The sequence below is a fragment of the Chironomus tepperi genome, unplaced genomic scaffold (assembly GCF_022539635.2).
Source record: "Chironomus tepperi strain 1889 unplaced genomic scaffold, CSIRO-AGI_Ctep_v1 contig_7, whole genome shotgun sequence".
In the NCBI taxonomy this organism is placed as follows: Eukaryota; Metazoa; Arthropoda; class Insecta; order Diptera; family Chironomidae; genus Chironomus; species Chironomus tepperi.
This window is the reverse complement of record NW_027226129.1, coordinates 191683-215914: the sequence shown is the minus strand read 5'-3', so window position 1 is coordinate 215914 and position 24232 is coordinate 191683. Positions and strand designations below refer to the sequence as shown.

At 29.3% G+C, this 24232-nt stretch overlaps 1 protein-coding gene across 2 annotated transcripts in view; it reads right to left on the bottom strand.

The window, feature by feature from the left end:
- Nucleotides 1-24232, bottom strand: part of Eip75B (Ecdysone-induced protein 75B) — a 122047-nt gene that overhangs the window by 6000 nt on the left and 91815 nt on the right. For both annotated transcript variants that reach the window (XM_070652492.1, XM_070652500.1), the window contains exons 3-4: nt 19427-19571; nt 3827-4065 (exon numbers count right to left, since the gene is read on the bottom strand). In XM_070652492.1, the coding sequence (XP_070508593.1) occupies nt 3827-4065; nt 19427-19571 (384 nt within the window). The remainder of the gene's footprint in view (nt 1-3826; nt 4066-19426; nt 19572-24232) is intronic.

Below are 24232 nucleotides of genomic sequence, written 5' to 3'. Positions count from 1 at the left end.
GACACACAGCTCCAATCAGCTATAAGTTTCATGTCTGTTGACGACCTTGAAACGGCTTCACAGCCAACAAAAAATATTATTCATAAAAAATTCTCGCAAATTTTTTTTTTGTACACGAGGCAGATGGAATCGACCGACTCATCGCGGAATTATTATCCATTTTTTCAATTGCGATTGTATTTGTAAAGCGGCAATTTTTGTGTTTGCCGATTAGCGAGAACCGATGACTATTGACGTCATTGTGGCCTTCATGATTTTTTTTTTTGTTTAGAATTTTTCCTCATTTTTTTTTTGCTCTCGCGTTGCCGATGGTGATTTTGGGGAAGTAGCTGTGTTGCTGACTGAGAGATTTTTTTTGGGTGTTTTATCCTCTCGGAAGGAGATTTGGTCATCTCGGAAAGGAGATTTTTGTCATCTCGGAAAGAGATTTGGTCATCTTGGAAGTGAATTTTGTCATCTTGGTACTAAATTTGACTATTTTGGGTTAGAATTGATCATCTTGGAACTAATTTTGATCATCTAGGTACTAAATTTGACTATTTTGAGCTTAAATTGATCATCTCAGAACCAAATTTGATCCCCTCAGATTCAAATTCGATCCCCTCAGAACAAAATTTCATCTTCTCAGAACCATCTTCCATTTCAAAGTGATATTATCAAGTCATATGTCCAATAACCTTCAAAAACGCCTGTCCAAACCATCAAAATAATTTTATCAAAATTTTCCTTATCATTATCGCAATTTGCTCCAAATTCCACACAGCCACATGTCGTTCTCTATCTCGAAGCAACCTTGAAATCTAATTTTGAATGACTCACAGCGCGACTGTTAATTAAAGTTTTCATTCTTGCTATTGGAAATGAAACTGCAAACACGGAAATGCCTGAACTTAAACCCGATAAATGTCACGCACACATGCTGTCGACCTTGATCTTGAAACTTTTCTCGTCTCTCCCCAGTTTTGTCGCTTATCACAAATCATATACGCGTCATGTGCTGTATTTATAGATCAGCCGCCATTAAAGCTCACTGCCTGTATGTATACATATTGAGGAACTATCGCAAAATTTTTATTTTTTTTTTTGTGTATTTTTTTGTGATAAAATTTAATTTTTTTTTTCTCTCCCGCGCTCTCCGCGATTGCCTGCCTTGAAGGTCATATGAATATTTTTTTTATTTCATGTATGTGCTTAATTTTTTGTTTGTTGCTTCTTGTTTTTTTATGGGTTTTGTGGATGTAGTTGTGACTGAATGAGAATTATTATTGTGGGGAATTTTTTTTTGGCTGTTATTTTGTGCGAAATTTATGAATTAATTTAGAATTTTGGTGATCTTCAGAAAAGTCAAGTTTGGTCATCTCGGAAATAGTCAAGTCAAGTTGCAAGTCAAGTTAGATCATCTCAGATTGTATCAATTAAATTTAGATCATATCAGAATTAATTTAAGTCAAGTTTGATCACCTCAGAATCATTCAAGTGAGATTTTGCCAACTCAGAATTAGTCAAGTGAGATTTAATCATCTCAGATTGAAATTAGTCAAGTTTGATCCTTTCAGATTGACTCAAGTCAAGTTTGATCATCTCAGAATTAGTCAAGTCAAGTTAGACTTTCACAGATTGAATTTAAGTCAAGTTTGATCATCTCAGAATTAGTCAAGTGAAATTTTGTCATCTCAGAAACAATCAAGTCAAGTTAGATCATCTCAGAATTCAGTCAAGTTAAATTTGATCCTCTCAGAATTGACTCAAGTCAACTTGAATCCTCCTCAAAATTCATTCAAAATTAATTCAATTTAAATTCAATTTAATTCCAAAAATTCCCCCAAAAATTGCTCAATTTGTCTACAGCTGTCAATATTGCCAACTGTTCATCTGTTCAGCAATACCAAGCCTGACCTTGCGTCTCACAAAAAACCACAAATATTCATTAACTTCCTTTAAAATTCTATCGCGCATAACAACAAGTTCTTTTATGTCCTTGTTAGCTCATTAACTGCTGTAGATCCAGGGGTTGGGTAGCTTGTGTGCTGGGGTACAGCTTGACTGTGCCGCGGCTCATAGGTTGCCCACATCTGCTCTAGATTCAGCCATTCTGACTCATTTGAAAAATATGACTAAAATTGTCAGTGTCATCAAAATAAGTTGTAGATTCCGGAAAAGTCCCTCAAAATGTGAATTTATACAGCACAAAAAAAAATTGACATAAACTGCAATTCTGTTTCCGCGTTCATTGCTTCACAGCCGTATTCTATGTCTCAGTGTCTCTCAATCACAATACAGTCACAATTGTGAGCTTATTAACGTCACATGTCGAATACAAATGTAGAGCGACGTGTGTAGAGAATTGAGAGAGTGAGATGGAGAGTGAGAGAGTGAGAGAGACTGGCTACCCTTGACGATAGCCTTGAGCCTCAAAAATACTTCCATATGAATATTTATCAATAATAACACTTTTTTTTTTCACTATTTTTGTCTCATTTGTGCACATAAAGTCTATCTCCATCTCACTCACACACACAGCACATATTCGGTCGACGTCGACGACATTGTCGTCATTAGATTTTTGAGTGTGTCGTGCTTTTTGTCCTTCATTAAGTTCAAATTACAACAATAATAAAAAAAAAACTTGCTTTCATAATCAATGTAGTGAGGAAGTATACAAGCGGCTATGAATATGAGGCGAGGAAGCTCAATGAAGGCAGACGAGACAATGAAAAATTATGTAAATTTTTGAGAGACTAAATGACACTGAAGTTTTTTTGTGTGTAATTAGATTGAAATATTGTAGCATTGAGGGAGTGTCGATTGAGGTCTTTTTTTGGGTACCGAGATGATGGAATTTTTTGAGGTTGACCTGAGATGATAGAATGTTGATTTTGACTCAAGGTGGTTGAAGATGATTAAATTCTAACTTAATTCAAGATTATTAAATTTTGAGCTCGACCCGAGATGACTGAATCTTGAGCTCGACCCGAGATTACAAAATGTTGAGCTCGATCCGAAATGATCCAATTTTGATCTTGATCTAATTTTACTAAATTCTATCTCAATTTGAAAATGAATATTTTTTAAAGCTCGACCCAAGAAGACCAAATTTGGAGCTCGACCCGAGATGACACAATCTTGTATTGACCTAAGATGATCCAATTTTGAAACTTCATCGAAGATTGCTAAAATTTATTTCAATTTAATATAGAAAGTTGTTAAGTTCAATCCAATATTACTGAATTTTCAGCTCGACCTGAGATGACACAATTGTGAGCTCGACCTGAGATGACAAAATTTTCATCTTTCCCGAATTACTAAATTTTTATCTCAATTCAATGTAAGAAATTTTCAAAGCTCGACCCAAGATGACCAATTTCCCAGCTCGACCCAAGATGACAAAATTTCAAAAATTTTCTCAAACTATCTCAAATTCAATCAACAGCTAAACCAGCAACCCAGCTATTAAATCCACGAGCTTACAATCTATACACAACAAAAATTTACTATAAACTCATACACGGAAGTATAAGCAATGCCATGCTCCATTCTATTCGCATGCAATGACGATGAACTTCATTTCAAGATTCAAACGGTATATTCTCTCACACAGATTTGCTTCCACATGTTCATAAGTCGGCAGCTGCCTGCCTATATAATTTTTTTTTCTCATTGAACACACGTCTGGAAGTGAGAATGTGAGTCATTGAGGAACAAGCATGAATGAGACGAAAAAAAAGTGTCGAGGTTTTGTGTCGCGAGGTCAACCGCGTTGCTCTACAAGACATGAAAAACCTTCCAACGAGGTCAATAATAAGGCAATGTCAAGTCAGTAACTTACCCTCGTGGGCTCTGTATAATTTGGACAGTCTTTTGCACGATGTTTCATTTCACGGACACGTTCGCGTGTAAATTCGCATGTTTCCATATGTGCGCCAACGACTGTATCGATGATATTTTGAACGTCTTCAATTCCATCTGTATATACGTGTGTTGTGAGGGCACGATTACGGGTCTGTTGTTGCATTGCGGCTTCGATGCGCGCCTTTTCGCGCTTTGGAACGCGACCGAATCGGACGGCTGGAAATAGAATAAAGAAATTTGAGGTTAGAATTGTTAAATGTAATAGATTTTTTAGGTTGATGTACTAGATTTTGTCAAAAATGGACTAGATTATTGTAAAATGGACTAAAATGTTTCAAAATATGGACTAGATTGTGTCAAATTTTGTAGATTTTCAAATGAAGTACTAGATTATTTATCAAATTGTACTAGATTTTTCAAATGAAAATTGTTTCGATTTGTGATACAATACTAGATTTATTATCAAATTGTACTAGAATTCAAGAATGAAGTACTAGATTTTTTGTCAAAATGTACTAGATTATTCAATAAAGAGTAGATTTATTGGAATTTAGAACCAGATTGTCAATTTTATACCAGATTTTCATCAAAATGTTCTAGATTTTTGTAATTTGTACTAGATTTTTAAGATGAAGTACTAGATTTTTGTCAAAAATTGCCCAATTTCAGCCTTGAATTGCCCTTCAACATCCCATTACAGCCTAAAATCACATCCCATTACCAACAAATCCCTCACAATACCGAATATTATTCACTCAATTAACGCACCTCAAGTGCACAGTGCCTCAATGTCACTAAATCATTGAAATATCTCATGGATTAGATCTGAAGTAACACAAAACACAAAAAAAATAATGTCATTGAAGTGCAAAATTCAGCAATCTGCTGATGATGCTCACGGTGAACGGCAGACACATAAAGAATTAATCTGGGGCAAAAGTGAAATTGCTGACTTTTTTTTTATTTCCATTCCGTACTCTTTCTACTGTCGGATATTTTTGTAGCCGCGTGAATTGCTTTTTGATGCACAAAAAAAAATTTCTCTTTTCACTTTTTAATGAAAAATTGTTTTTGAATTTTTGTGCTGTTTTTTAGTGGGATTTGATGGGATTGAGGTTGGTTGGGAAAAAAGGGATATTTAGGGGATATTTAGGGATATTTAGGGATATTTAGGGATATTTTGTGAAATTTGAAGAAACTTGATTAGTTCATTGGGAAAATTGAGAATTTAGGGGGTTATTTAGGGGATATTTTAAGGGATATTTGAGGATATTTAGGGATATTTTTCAGAATTCCAATCCCATTTTGACCTCAAAGTTGCATTCCCTCCCACAAACTCAATACTAACCCAACAGTCAATCTACAACTGTCATTCATACAAAATAATCCAAAATCTAGGTCAATTCACTTGCGTAACTTCCAATATTCTCTATAGTAACTCCATCCACCCACGCCATCATCCCGAAAAATTCTACCCAAAACATAAAAAAAGAGAAATTCAGGACACGTGTACACAAAATGATCCAAAAAAAAAAAGTTCCAAGGCTAAATCAAGTCAGTAACACAGAAAAAAAAGGGAAAGTTTTTCCAGAGTCGAAGCTTCACACACATCCAAGGTCATTCCGCATTCTTCCCTACGCAACCCCAATTCTCACTGTGTGTTACTTTCCATTTCCATATAGACATGCACACACACATGCATACATGCACAGACACAGACACATGCGAAGGCAACAGAAACGCAATAATGAACGCGTTCTATTTTTTTTTATGCTGCTTATGTCCTTGAGATTTTTTATTTTATTTTTTTGTGTATTATGTGCGTACTGACTTCGTCCTCCAAAATTATGTTGTTTTTTTCGAGTGTCGATATGCGTGTGCTGTTGTTGTTGTTGTTGTGTGGGTGGCAGAACATGGGTTGAAAGTTCTTATTTATGGATGTGTTGGTGAGGAGCTGACTTTTTTTATTTGGGTGAATTGGGAGATGTTTTTGGGGGAGATTTGAGGGGGAAGTACTAGATTTTTGGAAATGAAGTACTAGATTTTTTAGAATGAAGTACTAGATTTTTAAATGATTGAACTAGATATTTGTTAAAATTTGCTAAATCATGGACAATTTTTGCCTTTTTGGTAAATTGTACTAGAATTTTTGAGATGAAGTACTAGATTTTTAGGAATGAAGTACTAGATTCTTGAAAAATTTACTAGATTTTTGATGAATTGTACCAGATTATTGACAATTTACTATTGTTTTATGTAAATTGTACTAGATTTTTGTAGAATGAAGTACTAGAATTTGGAAAATTGTACTAGATTTTTGGTAAATCTAGTCCATCCTCCCAATAATCTAGTACTCCCTTCTAAATATTCAACTTAATTTTCTAGTTAACCTTCTAGAACTTAACTTCCTATCAAACATTTCAATACAAAAATGATAGTAAAAGATATGCGTATGGGATGTGATGTCAGGAAGATGAAAAAGTACACGTGCGTGGCCTTGAAGTGCCGCAAGCAAATTTATTGATGCTCTGTATTTTTGTGTATATGCTTGCTTGTTCGTCTTATTCTCATTTATCTACGTGTGCTTTCTCAGTAATTTCTGATGAAGGAAGTAAGATGATAAGGAAGGAATAAGTGATTTTTGGGGAAGGAAGTTGATTTGGGGGTTTTGGGGAATTGAGGGTATACCCTCCCATGCTCATCCCCATGTCACATCACCTGCCCTTCAATATCCAATCCCCAAAAGCTCTCACAGGACACATAAAAGTCAGCATTTATTCCATCTCATTTCCCGGATATCTTCCCAATTCCTCCATAATCCCATTCCATACCCAATTCCCACGCACACCTCCCCCCACCCCAACACCCAGTACCTTATCCAGAATCATCATCACCATCAAAAGTCATAAAAAAGGACATAAAAAATTGCTCAAGATAAAAAGTCCCTTTTTTCCCGCGCAAAAAAAAATCATTTCCTCATCTGCCAACAAAGCCTTGCTACCAGCACAGCAACAAACACACATATACAGGCACAAGGCAGGCAGGCACACAAAAATGTTTCATTCAAACAAATGTCAAGAGTATTTTGAGAGGATCAATTTGAGGGCGATGGCATTGAAATTGGGGTGGATAGGCTGAATGTAAAGTGCGTAAATTCTTCGACAAACAATTCTTGGTAGCAGGCAGTTGGGGTGTGAGTGGGTGACGCACGCACATGGCCTTGACACGTGGGTTGGATTCAGAAAATTCGAAGAGAAAATTTTTGTTCTTTTTTTGGGGCTTTTTTTGGTTCTTGGCAATGGAAATTGAATAAATGAGGAAAATGTGAGGATTTTGGATGTGTTGGTGGATGTTGGGGATGAATGAGAAGTGGGCATTGGTGGGTATGGTGGGTATGATGGATGAAGGTCTGATATTTGGTGATTTATTTCGAAATGTAGTCCGATTTGTCATTAATTTGGTTAAATTTGTCAATATTCTAGTATAATTTTCCAAAAATCTAGTACTTATTTTGAAAAATTTAGTACTTGATTCCAAAAAATCTAGTACAATTTGTCAATAATCTAGCATAATCAATTTGAAATAGAATCCAAATATAAAGTACTAGATTATTCCAAAAAGTACTAGATTTTCAAATCTCAGTACTAGATTTTTCCACCAAAAATCAACTTAATCCCACCAAAAAATCATCCTCTTATGCCTACATGCTGTCATCCACTCAACTCAAAGCTTCTTTACTTTTCTATTGAAATGGAAATTTTTCCTTTATGGCAAGAACAAGAAGAGGAACTGACCTTGAACGGATGGAATTTTCTTTGCTTTTTTGTGTGTTCCATAAGACGAAAATTTTTTTGCGTAAGGAAAATTTGATTTGATTTTTTTTTTTCGTAGAAGGCATAAAAAGCAGCATCAAGGACAAGAAAATAATTTACGTTCTTATGATGATGGAATTGGATGTTTTTTATGGTGCTGTATTTTTTGGGTATCTCTGGGGAGCTTCTTGTGTGTTATTCTTATGGTGAATTTTGAAATTTAGTCATAAAGTTTTTCGAATAAAATCTAGTACTTCAAGATGATAATCTAGTACTGCAATTTAAGAATCTAGGAATATTAATACAAAGTACTAAATTTTTGTCAAACATACTAGATTTTTGAGATGAAAGTCTAGATTTTGAAGTGAAATACTAGATTTTTTAGAAAAATACTAGATTAATAGAAAAAGTACAAGATTTTTAAAAATTGTATTAGATTTTTTGGAAAAATTCTAGATTTTTAAAATGAAATTCTAGATTTATGGTGAAAAGTACCAGATTATTCAATTGAGGTACTAGATTTTTCAAATGAAGTACTAGATTTTTTCATAAAATTTTCAAATTCATGCAATTCCAAGTTGTATCAAGTCCAAGTGTCCCCAAACTTCAATTCTTCCTTCATATCACAAAATACCCAATGTCACCCTTAATATCCCGGAACAATCCATTCCAAATGTCATATCAAAAGCAACAAACGACCGCGACCGCAAAAAAACACAAAAATTAAATCTTAGAGAGCCAATAAACGAGTCGATTTCCGCAATTGCTAAATTGGATCACCGAAAAAAAGAAGACATTGTGACTGTATTTGTGCCTTATTTTTTATCAAACGACGACGACCGAAAATGTTCGTAAAAAAGTTGTGACTGTGTGCGTGCGATATGCGGCAATAAAGAGAATTGTATATCGGGTTGCGGAGGAGATGGAGATGTCAAGGTTGTGTCCTTCAGTCGACAATACTTCTTCTTATTACTCAATGTTCACATACACAAGGCGCGGAACTATATTGGAAGTAAATTTTGTGTTTGTTTGATTGTGTGTGTGTGTGGGGATTATAGACTATTGATGACATGAGTGTAGTGTGTGGCTTGCTATACTGTATGTTGATGATAAAATGTAATTAAATTGTCGCGAAATGCCGCTGATTCAATGACTTTTGAGGGTCGTGGATTGGAGGGAAGGAAGTGGATTTTTTGGGGATTTGTGGGGATTTTTGGGGATTTTTTGGTGGATTTTTAAGACTTTTTGAGTCAATTTTTGAGCTTTTTTGGTCAATTTTGTGATTTTTTGATGAATTTTTGAGCATTTTGGGTAAATTTTGAAGATTTTCTTACTATGCAACCCCAAACCCCGAACTTCATACCCCAGTTCAACCTCAAACCCCAACCTTAACCTCCAAAATGCCCAATTTCTTTCCTAAAATCCCCAAAAACCCCCAAATTCCCAAAATTTGACTAAAATGACTTAAAATTCGGCATTTTTTAACATTTGTGAATGAGGCCATGGCCAGTAATAATCCACAATTTAAGGACTATCTAGAACACTTACGATATGTCGCGTTGTCTCTTAAAATTCCACGCAATATAGGCGAATCCTCATTCATCGTATGCGCCACAAACATTCAATATCACTAGACAACCACATATGGTCGACTAAAAATCGTCTTTTTTAGAAATTGTTTTTTATTTCAAATTTAATTGAAAATTTTGAAGATTTTTTAAATTATTTTTGAATGTTTTTTCAATTTTTTTTTAAATTCTTTAAAGTTTTTAAGATTTTTTAATTTTAAATTTGCAAATTTTTGAGGTTTTTTGAAGTTTTATTTGCAAATTTTGTTGATTTGTTTTGCAAACTTTTTGAGTTTTGTTTCACTTTTTTGTCAATTTTTAAATTGTTATTTTTAACTTTTTTAATTTTTTGCAAATTTTGAATCTTTTTTCAATTTTTAAATCTTTTTAAAAATTGTTTTAAATATTTTTAAATTTATTTGAATTTTTTTAAATTTTATTTGAATTTTTAAATCTTTTATTTCAGTTTTTTATAATTTTAAAAAATTGTTCTGAATTTTTTAAAATTTTTAAAAATTCTTTGAGTTTTTTTAAATTTTTTAAAATTGTTTTTAATTTTTTGAATATTTTTGAATTTTTAAAATTTTTTTTGAATTTTTAAAATTCTTAATTTCAACTTTGTTTCAACCTTTTTTATCTCAACTTTTTTCAATATAAAATTTGTATTTGTTGCAATTTTATTTATTTATGTTTAAAGCTCATCAAAAATTTTAATTAATTATTTTTATCTTTTGTTTAATTCAAAAAAAAGTTCTGTTGTAAAGTTGTACAAAAATACGAATTTTAATCCAGTATAAAGGTAGAGTTGATGCTGGTCCAGGTGTGTAAATCCATGAGAATTTTTCAACTATTTTTATGGCAACTTTTTTCACTTTTTTTTTCTTAACAATTATTCAACATTAAAACCTAATTTTATACTTCACAATTCATCACAATGTGCTTTTTGGCTTCTTTTTTTATTTTCTTTTTTTTTGCCGCTTCTTTCACTTTTTTTTTTCTTTCTTATTTGTTGCTCTTATTGCATTTAGTGCTTTCGCTTTTACTTTTTTTATTTCTTTTTTTCTTTCTTTTTTTGGACTTTTGAAAGAGAAAATTTTATCACAAAAAATAAAAAATGTAAATTTTTTTTGGTTCACTTTTGATTGTGGCTGCGGACTTGTTTTTTTTGGGGTATTTGGGTAATTGGGTTGAGTTGATCTCACGTGGTCTTTAAACTTGAAATTTTTGTTTGGTTTTTTGAAATTTTTTAGGTTTTTCAAATTTGTTTTTTATGAATTTTTAAGTTTTTTATTTGAATTTTTAAGTTTTTTTCTACTTTTTTTCAACTTTTTTCAACTTTTTTCAATTTTTTAAATTTGTTGAAATTGTTTTGAATTTTTTAAAAATTGTTTTCAACTTTTTTCAATTTTTAAATTTTATTAAAATTTGTTTTTAAATTTTATTTCAATTTTTAAACTTTTTTTTAAGTTTTATTTCAATTTTTAAACTTTTTTTTAAGTTTTATTTCAATTTTTTAAATTTATTGAAATTGTTTTAAACTTTTTTTCTTATCAATTTTTAAGTTTTATTCAATTTTAAAACTTTTCAAATTTTTTTAAATTTTATTTCAATTTTTAAACTTTTTTTTCAACTTTTTTAAATTTGTTTTTAAAAATTCTTGTTTTTTTAAACTTTTTTAAATATTGTCGGCTTTTCACAATTTTCAATTTTTCCTCTCAATTTTCCTCACTTTATTTACAAATATTTTCCTCCGAAAAATGGCACAAAAAATTGAGAAAATTTAATTTTTAAAAATTATTTATTTAAAAATAGTCGTTATCAAGTCTAGTGATTGTTATCACCAAAAAAGTGCTTTTAAATTTTAATTTTGACTATTTTTGCGACACAAAAGTCAGCACATTGACTGAACTCGACGAATGTTTCTCGTAAACTGAGAGAGAATTTGTAAACTTTTTTTTATTTTTTGTTTTCCGTGTTTTTTTTTGTGAATTGAAAAAAACAAGTCGAAATGAGCTTTTTGAGACTTGAGTCGAGACTCTCTTGGAGAGGAACTGATGCAAGCTTTGAGGTTTTGAGAGAAGTTTGAGCTTTGAGAGAACGGAAATATTCTTGACAATGTTGCTTATTTTGTCTGTTTTGTGTGTTATTGTGGGTGAAGGTGAGGATTTACGGAAGGAAGTGAAATTGAAATTTGAAATTTGAAGCTTTTGTGATGACTTTTTTGGGAATTTTTGTCAGTTTTTCAGATTTTAGAGACTTTTTTAGAATTTTTTCAAGTTTTCTGATTTTTAAAAAAATTTTTGAATTTTTTTTTTTAAGATTTTTAATTTTTTTAAATTTTTTTTATTTTTCAAATTTTTAAATTTTCAAATGTTTTTAAACTTTTTTAATTTTTTTTAATTTTGAATTTTGATTCTTTTTTTTATTTTTTTTTAAACTCTTAAATTTAATATAATTTTTTTTTTAAATTCTTTTAAAATATTAAAAATTCTAATTCGTTTTTAACAAATTTCAAATTGTTTTTAATTTTGAATGTTTTCGTTGAATTGAAATGAAATGAAATTAAAATGTTTAAATTTTAATAATTTCAAATTATAAAATTGTTTAATTTTTCTTAAAGTTTTCAGATTTATTAAATTTTATTCTTAATTTTTAAGCATTTTTTAAATTTTGAATTGAATTTCTTTAACTTTTATTAAATTTTGCAATTTTTTTTTTAAATTTTAAAAATTTCAATTTCAAAGTTCAATTTTTTAATTTTTTAACTATCTCAAAATTTCCCAACAATTCCTAAATTCTATTTCAATTTTCAATTTTCCCACTCCCCAAAAATTCCCAATAAAAAGCCACGCCACTCTTCATTTCCATCCAAATGATCCCCCTAAGAACAGCAATAGAACAATAGACCAAAAAAAAAAAGAAAATTCGAATTGACGTCAATGGCCCGGATGGTATTTTTCCACAAAATTTTCCTTTCTTATTTTCCCACTTTTTTTTTCCATTTCCATCATGACCGTCCGTACATGTGCGGATCATAAATTTTCAACAAGCTTTCGGCAACAACAGTCAAAACTTGACCTTTTTCCTACAACAACAACAACAACAACAACGAATTTTCCTCTCATTTTCCGGAAAATGTTGAGAGTAAGCAGCCCACAGACGTAGGCGGGAAAATGTCGCGTGGCATTAAATTTTGATGGAAATTCTTGCGAAAATTTTCAACTTTTTTTTTTTTTATTTGATTTTCGTCACGTCAAAAAAAAAAAAGAAATTTTTTTTTTTGTACTTTGAGCTTTTCTGAGAAAATCATGAAGCATGTGCAGTCGTAATTGCGGGACTCGTGCTGGAGATGAGCAACTTTTTTTTTGTTTGTTTGTTTTTTTTTTATCAGCTTTTTTATGAGGAAAAAGGAAGTTTTTTTGTGGCTTTTTTGAGGGAAATTCGTGAGATTCTTTTTGAGAATTTTTGAAGGTTTTTTGTCGATTTTGTCAAGTTTTAAGGATGAAGACATGAACTTGAGTTGCTGTGACTGAATGTCTAGTAAACTTAGACTTTTTATATTCAATTTTGTTGAAATAATTCAAAAAATTTTCAAATTTTTGGCAAAATTAATCAAAAAAAGATTTAAAAAAATTGAAAAATAAATTAAAGAAATTCAATAAAATTTTAAAATTTTTTGAATTTTTAAAAATAAAATTTGAAATTAAAATTTTAATAAAAATTAAAATTTAAAAATTTTTAAAATTTATTTAATTTAAATCTTTGAATTTTCTTAATATTTTAAAATTAAATTTAAGAAATTTTAAAATTTAAAAAATAGAAGAAATTTAAAATTTTTATCCAATTTACTAATCCATTAATTACCCCAAAAAAGAGTCAATTCCGCATCAAATTTTGCCAATTGCGACAGTCGAGTCGAGAAACGAAAACTTAAAAACAACGTCATTTATTTGTATTTTTCAACCTTGAACTTCTCATTTCATTTTTGTTGTTTGGTTGAATCATTTTGAGGGATGATTTTTCGTAATTCAAATAGAAAATGATGAAAGCTTTTAGATTTTTTGTGAAATTTTTCATTAATACTTTGGTGGAAAATTTATAGAAAATAAATATAAAATGTAAAATTTTCTTTCAATTTCTTTTTATTTTTCTTTTGACTTTTTAAATTTCATTTTTAAATTCTTTAAATATTTTGATATTTTTCAAAATTTTTTTATTTTTTGAATTCTTTAAATGTTTCAATTTTTAGAAAATTTGAATTTTTAAAAATTTATTTTTCTTTTTAAATGTTTAAAATTTATTTTTAAAAATTTTTTATCATTTTTAAAATTGAATTTAAAAGTTTTTAATTTCCTTTAATATTTTTATAATTTAAAAAATACTTCAAAAATCCTTAAAATTTTCCTTGCAATTTTATCCAGTTAAATTCAAATTTCAATTACTTCATCTCAAGCTATTAGCCGCAACATTCCTTCCAACGGTTTTTAAAAATTCAAATTTATCCACACACAAAAGTGTGGCTTTTTCCCGCCAGATGGCAAAGCACGCAATTGTGGAGATTTTTTTACTTTTTCTCCACTTAGCTTTTTTTGTTGTGCTTTGCTGACTTTTTTTCAATTTTATTTACTTTGAGATTACTTTGTAAATTATGTAATTGTATTTGTGAAAAGATTTTTTTTTGTAATTTTTATGGCAGTTAAAATTGAGATTTTTGAAATTGTGATTTTTTTATATTTTTTATAATTTTTTTGAATTATTTTAATAAATTTAAATTTGAAATTTTTAAAAAATTGAATTTTTATTTTTAAATTTAATTTTGAAATTTCAACTTTTTAATTTTGAACTTTAAATTTTAAAATTTAATTTTTGATAAATTTTGTGAAATTTAAAATCTAAAATTCAATTTTTTAAATTTTTATTAAATTTTCTAAAATAAAAAATTCATTTTAAAGTCCATAAAAATTGTTTACAAAAATTTCACAATTTTTCCAAATTATTTCAAATTTGTCAACAATTTTTCCCGACCGCAATTTTCAATTTAGTTCAAATCATGACTTTTTTATTTGTCACCAAAATTAAGTTTCTAATTTTAAAAATTATTTTTGTATGCAAAAAAGTCGTGAATTTAATTTTTATTTTCTTTCAATAATTTTCACGTCGAGGACGTCCAGCTTTTTGGGGTCAGCTTTTAGTTCCATTAAATTTAACTGCATTGTTATAATTAATTCACTTTTATTGTTCCTATAATCAGTTAATTCGTGATAAATTTCAAGGAATTTTTTTTTAGCTTTTTTTAAAACCTAAATTTTCATATTTTTTATTATTGGACTGGAATTGGATGTTTATTGGAGTTAATTTCATGAATTTTCGTGACTTTGGGGTAGATAAGGGTCTTAATAAGGTGAAATTTGATAAGAAAATTGTGGAAAATTGTGGAAAATTGTGGAAAATTCAGTGAATTTTATAGTCTAATTTTCAATTTTTGTAGGAATTTTCAAGCATAAAAATGGACCCAAATCAGCCATGATAGCCATTTTAGAGCAATTTTGAGTAATGAGGGGTGATATGGATGGGGTAGGAGGTGTTTATGGCATATGAGGACCCCCCACACCCCTCAAATGGGTTAATATTGTGTATAAGGCTGTATTTCATCATTAATTGCAGTCTGCAGTCTATATGCAGGCTTTGCATGTCCAATTACACAAACTGCATCCCAATACCCCCCAATTCCCATTCCAGACACTCATAATTACCCCCTAAATCATCAAATTACCAACAAATAATCAAAACCTGAAGTCAACGACGTCAATTAACCCCGACAGCCCGTCCATTAATCTCTGACACAACTCATTAAAAGTCAATTCCCGAAAATTACACCCCAAAAAAAATCCAGCAAGTCACATTTGACCCAAATTTTTTCATATTTTTCCCTTAATTTTCCCACGATTTTCCACATAAAAATTATGAAGGCACAGAAATTTTTCCCCGGTACACGAAAAAAAAGGGAAAATTCTGAGCTGATTTTCCATGTATTTGTGTGGATTTATTTTTTCTTCCCAACCCCCACACAAACTTCCATGTACTCAATTATTTTATGTGCTGAGGTCGTTCAACTTTGAACTTTTACAATCTGATATAGAATAGAACATGAGCATTGAAATGTGCATGCACACATACCAATGGAGAGATTATGTGTTAGATTGAGAAATAGAAATGACGTCAATGAACATCCATGAACTGCAATGTTGATGGAGTTTGTGGGAATTGAATGGATTTTAACCTCAAAATTCTGAATTTAACCTCAAAATTTGGAAATTTAACCTCAAAATTTGGGAATTTTACCTCAAAATTTGTAAATTTAACCTCAAAATTTGGGAACTTAACCTCAAAAAAGAAGACATAACCTCAAAATTGAAGACAAAACCCTAAAATTTGGGAATCTTACCTCAATTTTTGGCCCATTACCTCAAAATTGGAAACATAACCTCAAATTTTAGCAAAGACCTTTGGGAATTTTATCTTAAAATCTGGCAAAATAACCTCAAAATTGGGAATATAACCACAAATTTTTGGAACATAACCTCAAAATTCTGGAACATAACCTCAAAATTTGACAAAATATCCTCAAAGTGTGAAAAATAACCTCAAAATTTGACAAAATAACTTCAAAATTTGTCAAAATAACCTCAAAACAGCAGACATAACCTCAAAATAATCAACATAACCTCAAAAAATACCCAGCCATAGTCAATCAAATAGGCTGACAACCTTCAATTAAACGCTCTCTCAATTGCAATTCACCACACATTGTGTGCGCGCCATGTCCGCACACAAAGACTTGATATATTCACAGACACATCTAGCCACAACAGAAATCTATCTAGTCGCTCGCATGTATGTATGAAAAATTGTACAATTTTATCTACATCTATTACGCTCATACATTCGCTCATTGCTTTGCTGACCTACTTTCACGTTATGTGTCGTACAAGGGGAAACAAATGGTTCAATGAACTCAGGCAAGTGATTTGATTTGTGTGTGGACCCAGAGCAGACTTGACTTGATTTTTTTTTTGGCATATGACCTTTTTTTGGGGAATTATGTGATTAAATTTGAAAATTTAAATTAATTTCAATTTTAATTTTTTTTTTTTTTATTTTTAAAAAAAAATTTTTTTTTTAAATTTTTTAATTTTTTAAAAATTAATTTGAATTGATTGAAATAATTTCAATTTTTAAATTTTAATTTCAATATTTTAAAATTAATTTCAATTTTTTTTTAATTATTTTTCAATTTTTTAAAACTATTTCAATTTTAAAAATTATTTTAAATTATTTAAAATTGTTTTAAATTTTTTAATATTTTATTTCAAATTTTTTAAAATTATTTCAATTTTTTAAAATTAAATTTCAATTTTTTAAATTTTTTTCAATTTTATAAATTTTAATTTCAATTTTCTTCAATTTTTTTAATTTTTTAAAATTTGTTTAAATTTATTTCAATTTATTTTCAATTAAATTGCAATATTATTTCAAATTTTTCAATTTTATTTTAATTGTTTTAAATTTTTTAAAAATTATTTAAATTATTTGAATTTTTAAATACTCATTTTCAACATTAAAAACCTATTTTAAACCCTTTTTTTGATGACAATAATTAAATTTAAAAAAATCTCAATTCCGCAAAAATCAAAAGAAAAAGTCGCAAAAAAAGCACAAAAAAAAAGTAAAACAATTTTTTTGAGGTTATCGCAAAGGCGCAAAAAACGTGACAGGAAATTGAAGAAAAAAGAAAAAAAAAAGACTTCAAGTTTCGCTTTCTATTGAAATTGTTTTTTTGCTTTTTATTTCTTCATTTTTCATTCATTTTCAGTTGAATTTAAAACTTAATTAATTAGTGCAATATTCAGCCTTTTAATGGCTTTTTTTAAATAGGTTTTAAAAACAGGCATGATGTCTTGATCACGACTGGAATTGTTGTTGATTGCAGTTAAAAATATTGAGGTGAATTTTATTATTTTTTTTTTTATTTTTTGAGGTTATGTGCTATTTTTTGGAAATTTAATTAAAGGTTTTTAATTATTTTAATTTTAAAAAATTGAAATAAAATTTAAAAAATTCAAATTTAAAAGAATTTCAAATCCAAAAAATTCCCAATTTTTCCCTCCATTTTCCTAACCTCAAAATTTCCATATTTTTCCCTCCATTTATCGCCATTCTCCTTCATGCTATTCCTTGATATTAAAATATAGTCACACTATACACACACTATTAATTCATTTATTATTTTCAATTCATTTCAATGACGAAACTGACCCAATTCGAGTTCGTCGACATGAACGAAGTCGCTTGACTGTAGAGCAATTGCTTAGAGCGCATTCACATTCACATTTTGTATATTGTTGTTGCTTTGGCTTTTTCTTTTTGCTTTTTTGCCTTTTGGTGCCCTCGACATCCATAATAATGAAGTTATTTAACTGTTTCATACAGTGAGTGAGTGAGTGAGATGGAGAGATAGAGAGAATTGCAACAACAACAAAAAATGGCAAAAAGTTATGAGAAAATTAATGTGAATTGAGATTTGAGTAAAGGTTGTAATGAAGGGAGTTGAGCAGAAGGTAGGGGGAGGGGGTATGGGGGTGTATGAGGTTGTATGTTACGTCCGGATTGAAATTTGATGAGATTTTGAGCATTTTCAGCAGTTTGTTGCACTTCAACCTGATTAATGAAGCATATTTTGACATTTTAGACTTGACACCCACCCAGGTGTCCTCTTATAGACCCCAAAATAAAGCAAAATATTGAAGAAATGTGCAATTAAATTGTAGTATGTATTGCACACCCTTTTTGATCTTTTAACAGTTTTTAAGATTTATTTATGAATTAAAATTGAGATTTTCTTAAAAAAATCTTCAATTTTTTGTCACCTAACCTCAAAATTTTGATACATAACCTCAAAATTTTGCAACATAACCTCAAAAATTTTCAAAATTCTAACCTAAAAAACTTCAAATTTCCCAAAAATCCCCAACATCAACAGCAGCAAGATAGCAAAAAAAGACTACAATTTTTAAGCACATTACTCAGTCTCCTCTCAACTGACAATCGACTTCACAATCTGTACATACATCCATACATACATACAGCACATCCAACCAACAAACAACAACAACATGATACAAAATTGACCTACATTTTTATTCAGTTCGAATATTGTGAATTCGTATACAGCACAAAATGCAAAAAAAGCCTATTAGTTCATACTTTATGCTTTACTCATGTCTCGTACACAACTACAACAACAACTATGACTATGGCATACATATACATCCATAAGAGTACATAAGCAGCAGGTCATCGAACTGTCTCATGGACATTATTGTGTGTTATACAATCAGCTATAGCTGCGTGACTCTCTTTTTTTTGGTGCTGTGTAAAAATTATGCGAGATTATCATAAATAATTATCAACGTCGTGAGAGACATTGTGACTTGACTGACTTGCTGCCTGCTTTTTTTTTACACCACAATTTTCTCTTTCACTTTCTAAATTTTTTTTGTTGTTGTTGTTGTTGGGCTTTGTGAAAGGGTTTATGAACTTTTTTGAGGCTGTTTTTTTTTTGGCATGGAGGTGTTGTTGTTGGATTTTGGGAAGTGATTGGATGGTGCTTGGGGATGGATGAGTTGAATTAGTGGAAATTGAGGGGAAATTGGTGGAAATTTTGATTCATAACCTCAAAAATTTGCATCATAACCTCAAAATTTTGCAACATAACCTCAAAATCTTCAAAATTTTGACAGATATTCTTAGAAGATCTAATCTCGGAGGTAGATTTGAAGGGAATTTTGGTGGGAATTGATGGAAATTGGGTGGAATTTGACGGGATTTGAAGGATTTTGGTGCATTTTGGTGGATTTTGAGGTTATGGTTGGGGTTAAGAAAATGTTGAAGGCAGTCAGCCCAAAATTCCCACATCTAGTCCAATATTTTATTACATTTAATGTTCATTTTTGACAAAATCCATTCAATAATTCAAGATTTACAATATTTAATCCAAAATCGGACTTAACCTCAAAACAGACAATTAAGCATGCTCCCCCATATGACCCTCCTTAATCAAATCATGACCACTATCCCTAACCATGCTCCCATGTCTGTTTCAGGTCTATATAGTAAATAAATAAGACTTAAACTCACCATCTCGGCTCATACCGACAGCAATACATTTCTTTAGTCGACAATATTGACAACGGTTACGGTTGACTCGCTGAATCATGCATTGTTGATTCTTTGTGCATGGACGATACTGAATTTTTTGTTGAATTGATCGACGGAAGAAGCCCTGAAATTGGATATAAAAATGGTAAAAAAAATTGATTAGTTTTTTGTTTGGGGTAAAAATTGGGGAAATTTGGGAAAATTTGGTTGTTTTTTGATGTTTTTCATTGTTTTGCAACAATTTTTAATGTTTTTAGTTGTTTTTTGATGTGTTTTAAATATTTTTGATGCTTTGCAACGTTTTTTTGGTGCTTTTTAATGTTTTTTGATGTTTTTTTGATTGCTCTTTAATGTTTTTATGATGTTTTTTGATGTTTTTTGACATTCTTATTGAAGATTATTTATGAATCTATAGAAATACTGGACAATCTGCGTGCCGCGGTACTCAATTGTGCCTCAAAACTCAAAGTTGGCTCAGATTTTGTATGAAAAAGTCAACTACGAGGTCTGATTTAATAAAACAAATGTGTTATAGGAGTTATACTTGATTATAGAATTTGAAAAATTATGAAAATGAACAAAAATCCGAAAATTATCAAATTTTCCATTAAAATTGTCAATTTTTCATCACAATTATTGTCAAAAAAGTCTTAAAAATTCGCAATTTTCTTCAATTTTGTACAATTTTGTCTTAATTTTATCCAAAATTGACAACCAAAACCCTCAATTATTCCCAATAACCCCAAACTCCCTCATATCCCTCTCTAAGTTTCCACAAAATGAAAGGAAAATTCATTCATTTCACAATTTTTCATCTCACTTTTATTTTTTTCTATAATTTCAATTTTTTTACTTCACGTTGATTACGCAAGTAAAGTGAAAAGTTTCTTTTTCTTTTTCTTTTCATTTCGTGTGTGTTAATTTTTTTATACACAATTTTTTTTTGTGTTTTCGAGTCATTCACCTCTGTTATGAATTATTTGGACGTGACAATGGGGCTTATATACAGTCTGTATTGTTAATAATGTTGTGATGTAAAAAGTTGGTAATTTTTTTTATTTTTTGGGGTCATTTTGCATCCGTGAAGGGAGATTTTTGAGGTTTTTGATTGATTTTGAGTGGATTTTGGGGTTTTTTGATGGAATTTGTGTCGGATTTTTTAGAATTTTGATGGATTTTGAAGAATTTGAAAGAATTTTTGGAGAATTCGAAAAAAAAGCTAAAATTCCTCCAAAAAAGACTCAAAATTCTCCAAAATTTTCAACAAAAAATCAGAAAAAATTGGAAAAAATTCAGAAAAATTTGGAAAAAATTAGCAAAAATTCCAAAAAAAAAACCCCAAAACTCCCCTAAATTCCCCTCAATTTCCTCCATCAAATTCACCGCCAAAACCTCCCAAAATCCATAAAATAACAATTTTTAAAAAGCGAAAGTGAAACTTTTTTTTTTCTCTTCTTTTTTTCTTAAACTTCTTCTTTCCACTCATATTTATTTATTGCGACTTCCATTCACACATCTCGCACACATCAAGAGTAAAAAAAAAATATTGCGTAAATTTGCTTCATTGTTTAAACTTTCTTCGAATCCATCAAAAAAATTGTGAATTATTTTTCAGTTCATTGCTCATAAATTGAACAATAAAATTGAGTTTTGGCATTGTTTTTTTTTTTGTGGGGTCTGGTTGGATGTGATATAGTTGAGTGAGTTTTGGGTATGGTGGAATTGAGGTTGAGATGGATGAGATTATGAAAGAAAGTGAAATTGAGTCAAAAATGAGGGAATTTTGGGGGTTTTGGGGGGTTTTGAGGAGTTTTTGAGGTTATGTTGGGGTTGTGGGTGCTGAGGGGGATGACATGGGGTACTGGGTATGGGATTAAATTGCTTAAATCAGCCATAAAGTCACTGAATCCCAAAACTAGCCGTCAATCTCTAAAAACCCCTCAAAACCCCCCAAAACCCCTCAAAATTCCCTCAAAAATCCTTCAAAAATTCACATTTTTTCCCACCCATTTTCGTACAAAAAAATAGAAACTATTTCATCAACATAAGCAGCAACAGCAGCGAAACATTGAGCGAATCACACACACATACACAACAAGATTGTGAGGCAAATGAACCTTAAGTGGAGCAAAGTTGTTTTCATCATAAGCTCAAAAAAAAAGAAGAAAAAAAAATTACAATTTTTTCTTACGAATATGCGGAGTAAGTGAGAGGGCTGAGTAGTGAGCAAGCATAAGACTGTGTGTGAGATGGGTGGACTGAGTAAGAGTTGGGATTGAGATTGTGTGGATTTTTTGTGAATGAAATTAAATTTTTGAATTTTAAATTTGAAATTGGGAATTTTTTAAAATTTTTAAATTCGTTGATTTTTGATGAATTTTTGTAAATTTTGATTCAAATTTGAAATTTTTTTAAATTTGAATATTTTGTTAAAATTAAAACTTTTTAATGAATTTGAATCTTTTAATTTTAAATTAATTAAATTTGAAAATTGTCAAAAAATTGATTTAATTTCAAATTTTTTAGTAGAAATTTCAAGTTTAAAAGTTTAAAAATTCAAAAATAAAGAATTTTAATAAAATTTCCAGAATTGAATTGAAATTAATTTAAAAACACTTTTAAAAAGTTTAAAAATTTTTAAAACAGTCTTAAAAACTTTTAAAAAATTTTAAATAAATTTAGAAAATAAATTAAAAAATTTTGAGAATGTTTAAAAATTTTTTTTAATTTCAAAAAATTTATAAAGTTGAAAAATTTCAATATTTCCAAATAAATTCAATAATTTTCCTCCCAAAATTCCCACAAAAAATCTAAATTTTTCCTCAAATATTTTTCATTTTTTTTTTCTAAGTTGAATATGGAATGAAAAGTCATTAAAAAAAAAAGCCAGAAAATGTCGAAATGAGTTAGAAAAATTTTCTTAAAAATTTGCGTAATATTTTCTACAAAATATACAAAAAAAAAGCACAGCAGCCATTAAGCCAGCAGCCAATATTGCATATGTGTGTGCAAAATCTAAACAATTATTTATTATTATTTCATAGTTACAAGATATATAAATTGAGAGAGTGAGAAGGAGAGAGAGAGAGGCACATTTGCACAATCTAACAAGTCGTCGTCATTTTTCTACAATCGCTTAGGTTCAACGAACTCACTCAATGATTCAATGTGCGATTTTTTTTTCTTTTTTTTTATTTCTTCATAATTTTTTTTTTCTATTTTTTCCATATTATTATGAGTATTTTTGGGTCTGTGTGTGATTGTGACTGTACGATGTAAATGTACGAATAGATTTTGAAATGAAAATTGAGATTGTTTTGAGATTTTTCACAATTTTTTCAATTTTTCAATATTTTCAATTTTTAAATCTTTAAATTTTTTCTAAATTTTTTTAAATTTTAGAAATTTATCAGTTTTTTTCTAAAATATTTTTAGGTCTTTTTTTAAATCTTGTGTTATTTATTTTAAAAAATTTAAAAATTTTTAACGATTTTTTTAAATTTTTAAAATTTAAAAGATTTAATTTCAATTTTCCGTTGAATTTTCTGAATTTATTTTAAAAATTTTCAAATTTTCTTCAAATTCTAAATTTCAGTCTTAAAATTTTTTGCGTCTTAACCTAAAAATTCACTACAATTCCATGTAACCTCAACCCAATTAAAATCCAATTTTAATCCCATAAAAAATAACTGAATTAACTGAACAAACACACAAAAAAAATATGAAAAAAAGTGACGAAAAATTTGTGTTAATGCGAATTTGTTTCAGTCTTTGTTTTACAATCGTCAACAGACAGGAAAGAATATTAAAAAGTCATTAAATAGTTTTACTGATTTTGATCTTGTTTTGGATAAAATTTTTAAAAATTTCTTAAAATTTAGAGTTTTTGAATTTTTAAAAAAGTTAAAAAATTTATAAAAATTTGGAATTTTGGAATTTGGAATGAAATTTAAATTTTAAAATTTAAAAAAAATTTTAAAATAATTGAAAATATAAAAATTTGAAAATTTAAAAAAAATTGAAAATTTTTAAGAATTTAAAAATTTAAAATTTTTAAAAATTTAAAAATTGAAAATTTTTAAAGATTTAAAAATTAAAAAATTTTAAAAAATTAAAAAAAATTAAAAAAATTTAAAAATTCTAAAAAGTTTTAAAATAATTAAAAATTTGACAAATTTTCAATAGAAAATCAAGAATATAATCCAATAGAGTCTCATATAGCCCTATATACCCCACCATCCCCACTCCTCATTCCCACGTTGCAAAAAATGTTGCACTCCATTCCATTGCACCTAACTGTACAAAAGCTCAAAGCCAAAGACAAATAAAAAGTGCAACACTGGTTCTATTCACTTCCATTCCATAAAAAATCCACTTCAACAGAACCGAAGCAAAAGAAGCAAAAGAAGAAAAGAAAAAAAAATCCATAAAGCTATAAATAACATTTCCAAGGTAAAAGAGCTTAGAATGCTATTCGAGTTCATCGACCCCCCGATCCGATGCTTCCTTCTTTCCCCTCATCTCCCTTCCCCTGATTTATGTTCAATTAAATTCTGTGACTCATGAAAATTTTTTGTTGCTTAACTTTTTTTTCATGTGAATTGACCTAATAAAAATTGATAAAAAAAAATAAATCGGGTGAGTCAGGCTGAGTGAGTCATTGGATATGGATGGTGTGGGGGGTATGGGGGTAACTGGATGGGATGGGTGTTGAATTGGATGTGACTGTTGCTATGATTTTGGGAATTATTGAGTGATTTTTAGTGGAAATTGACACAAAATTGT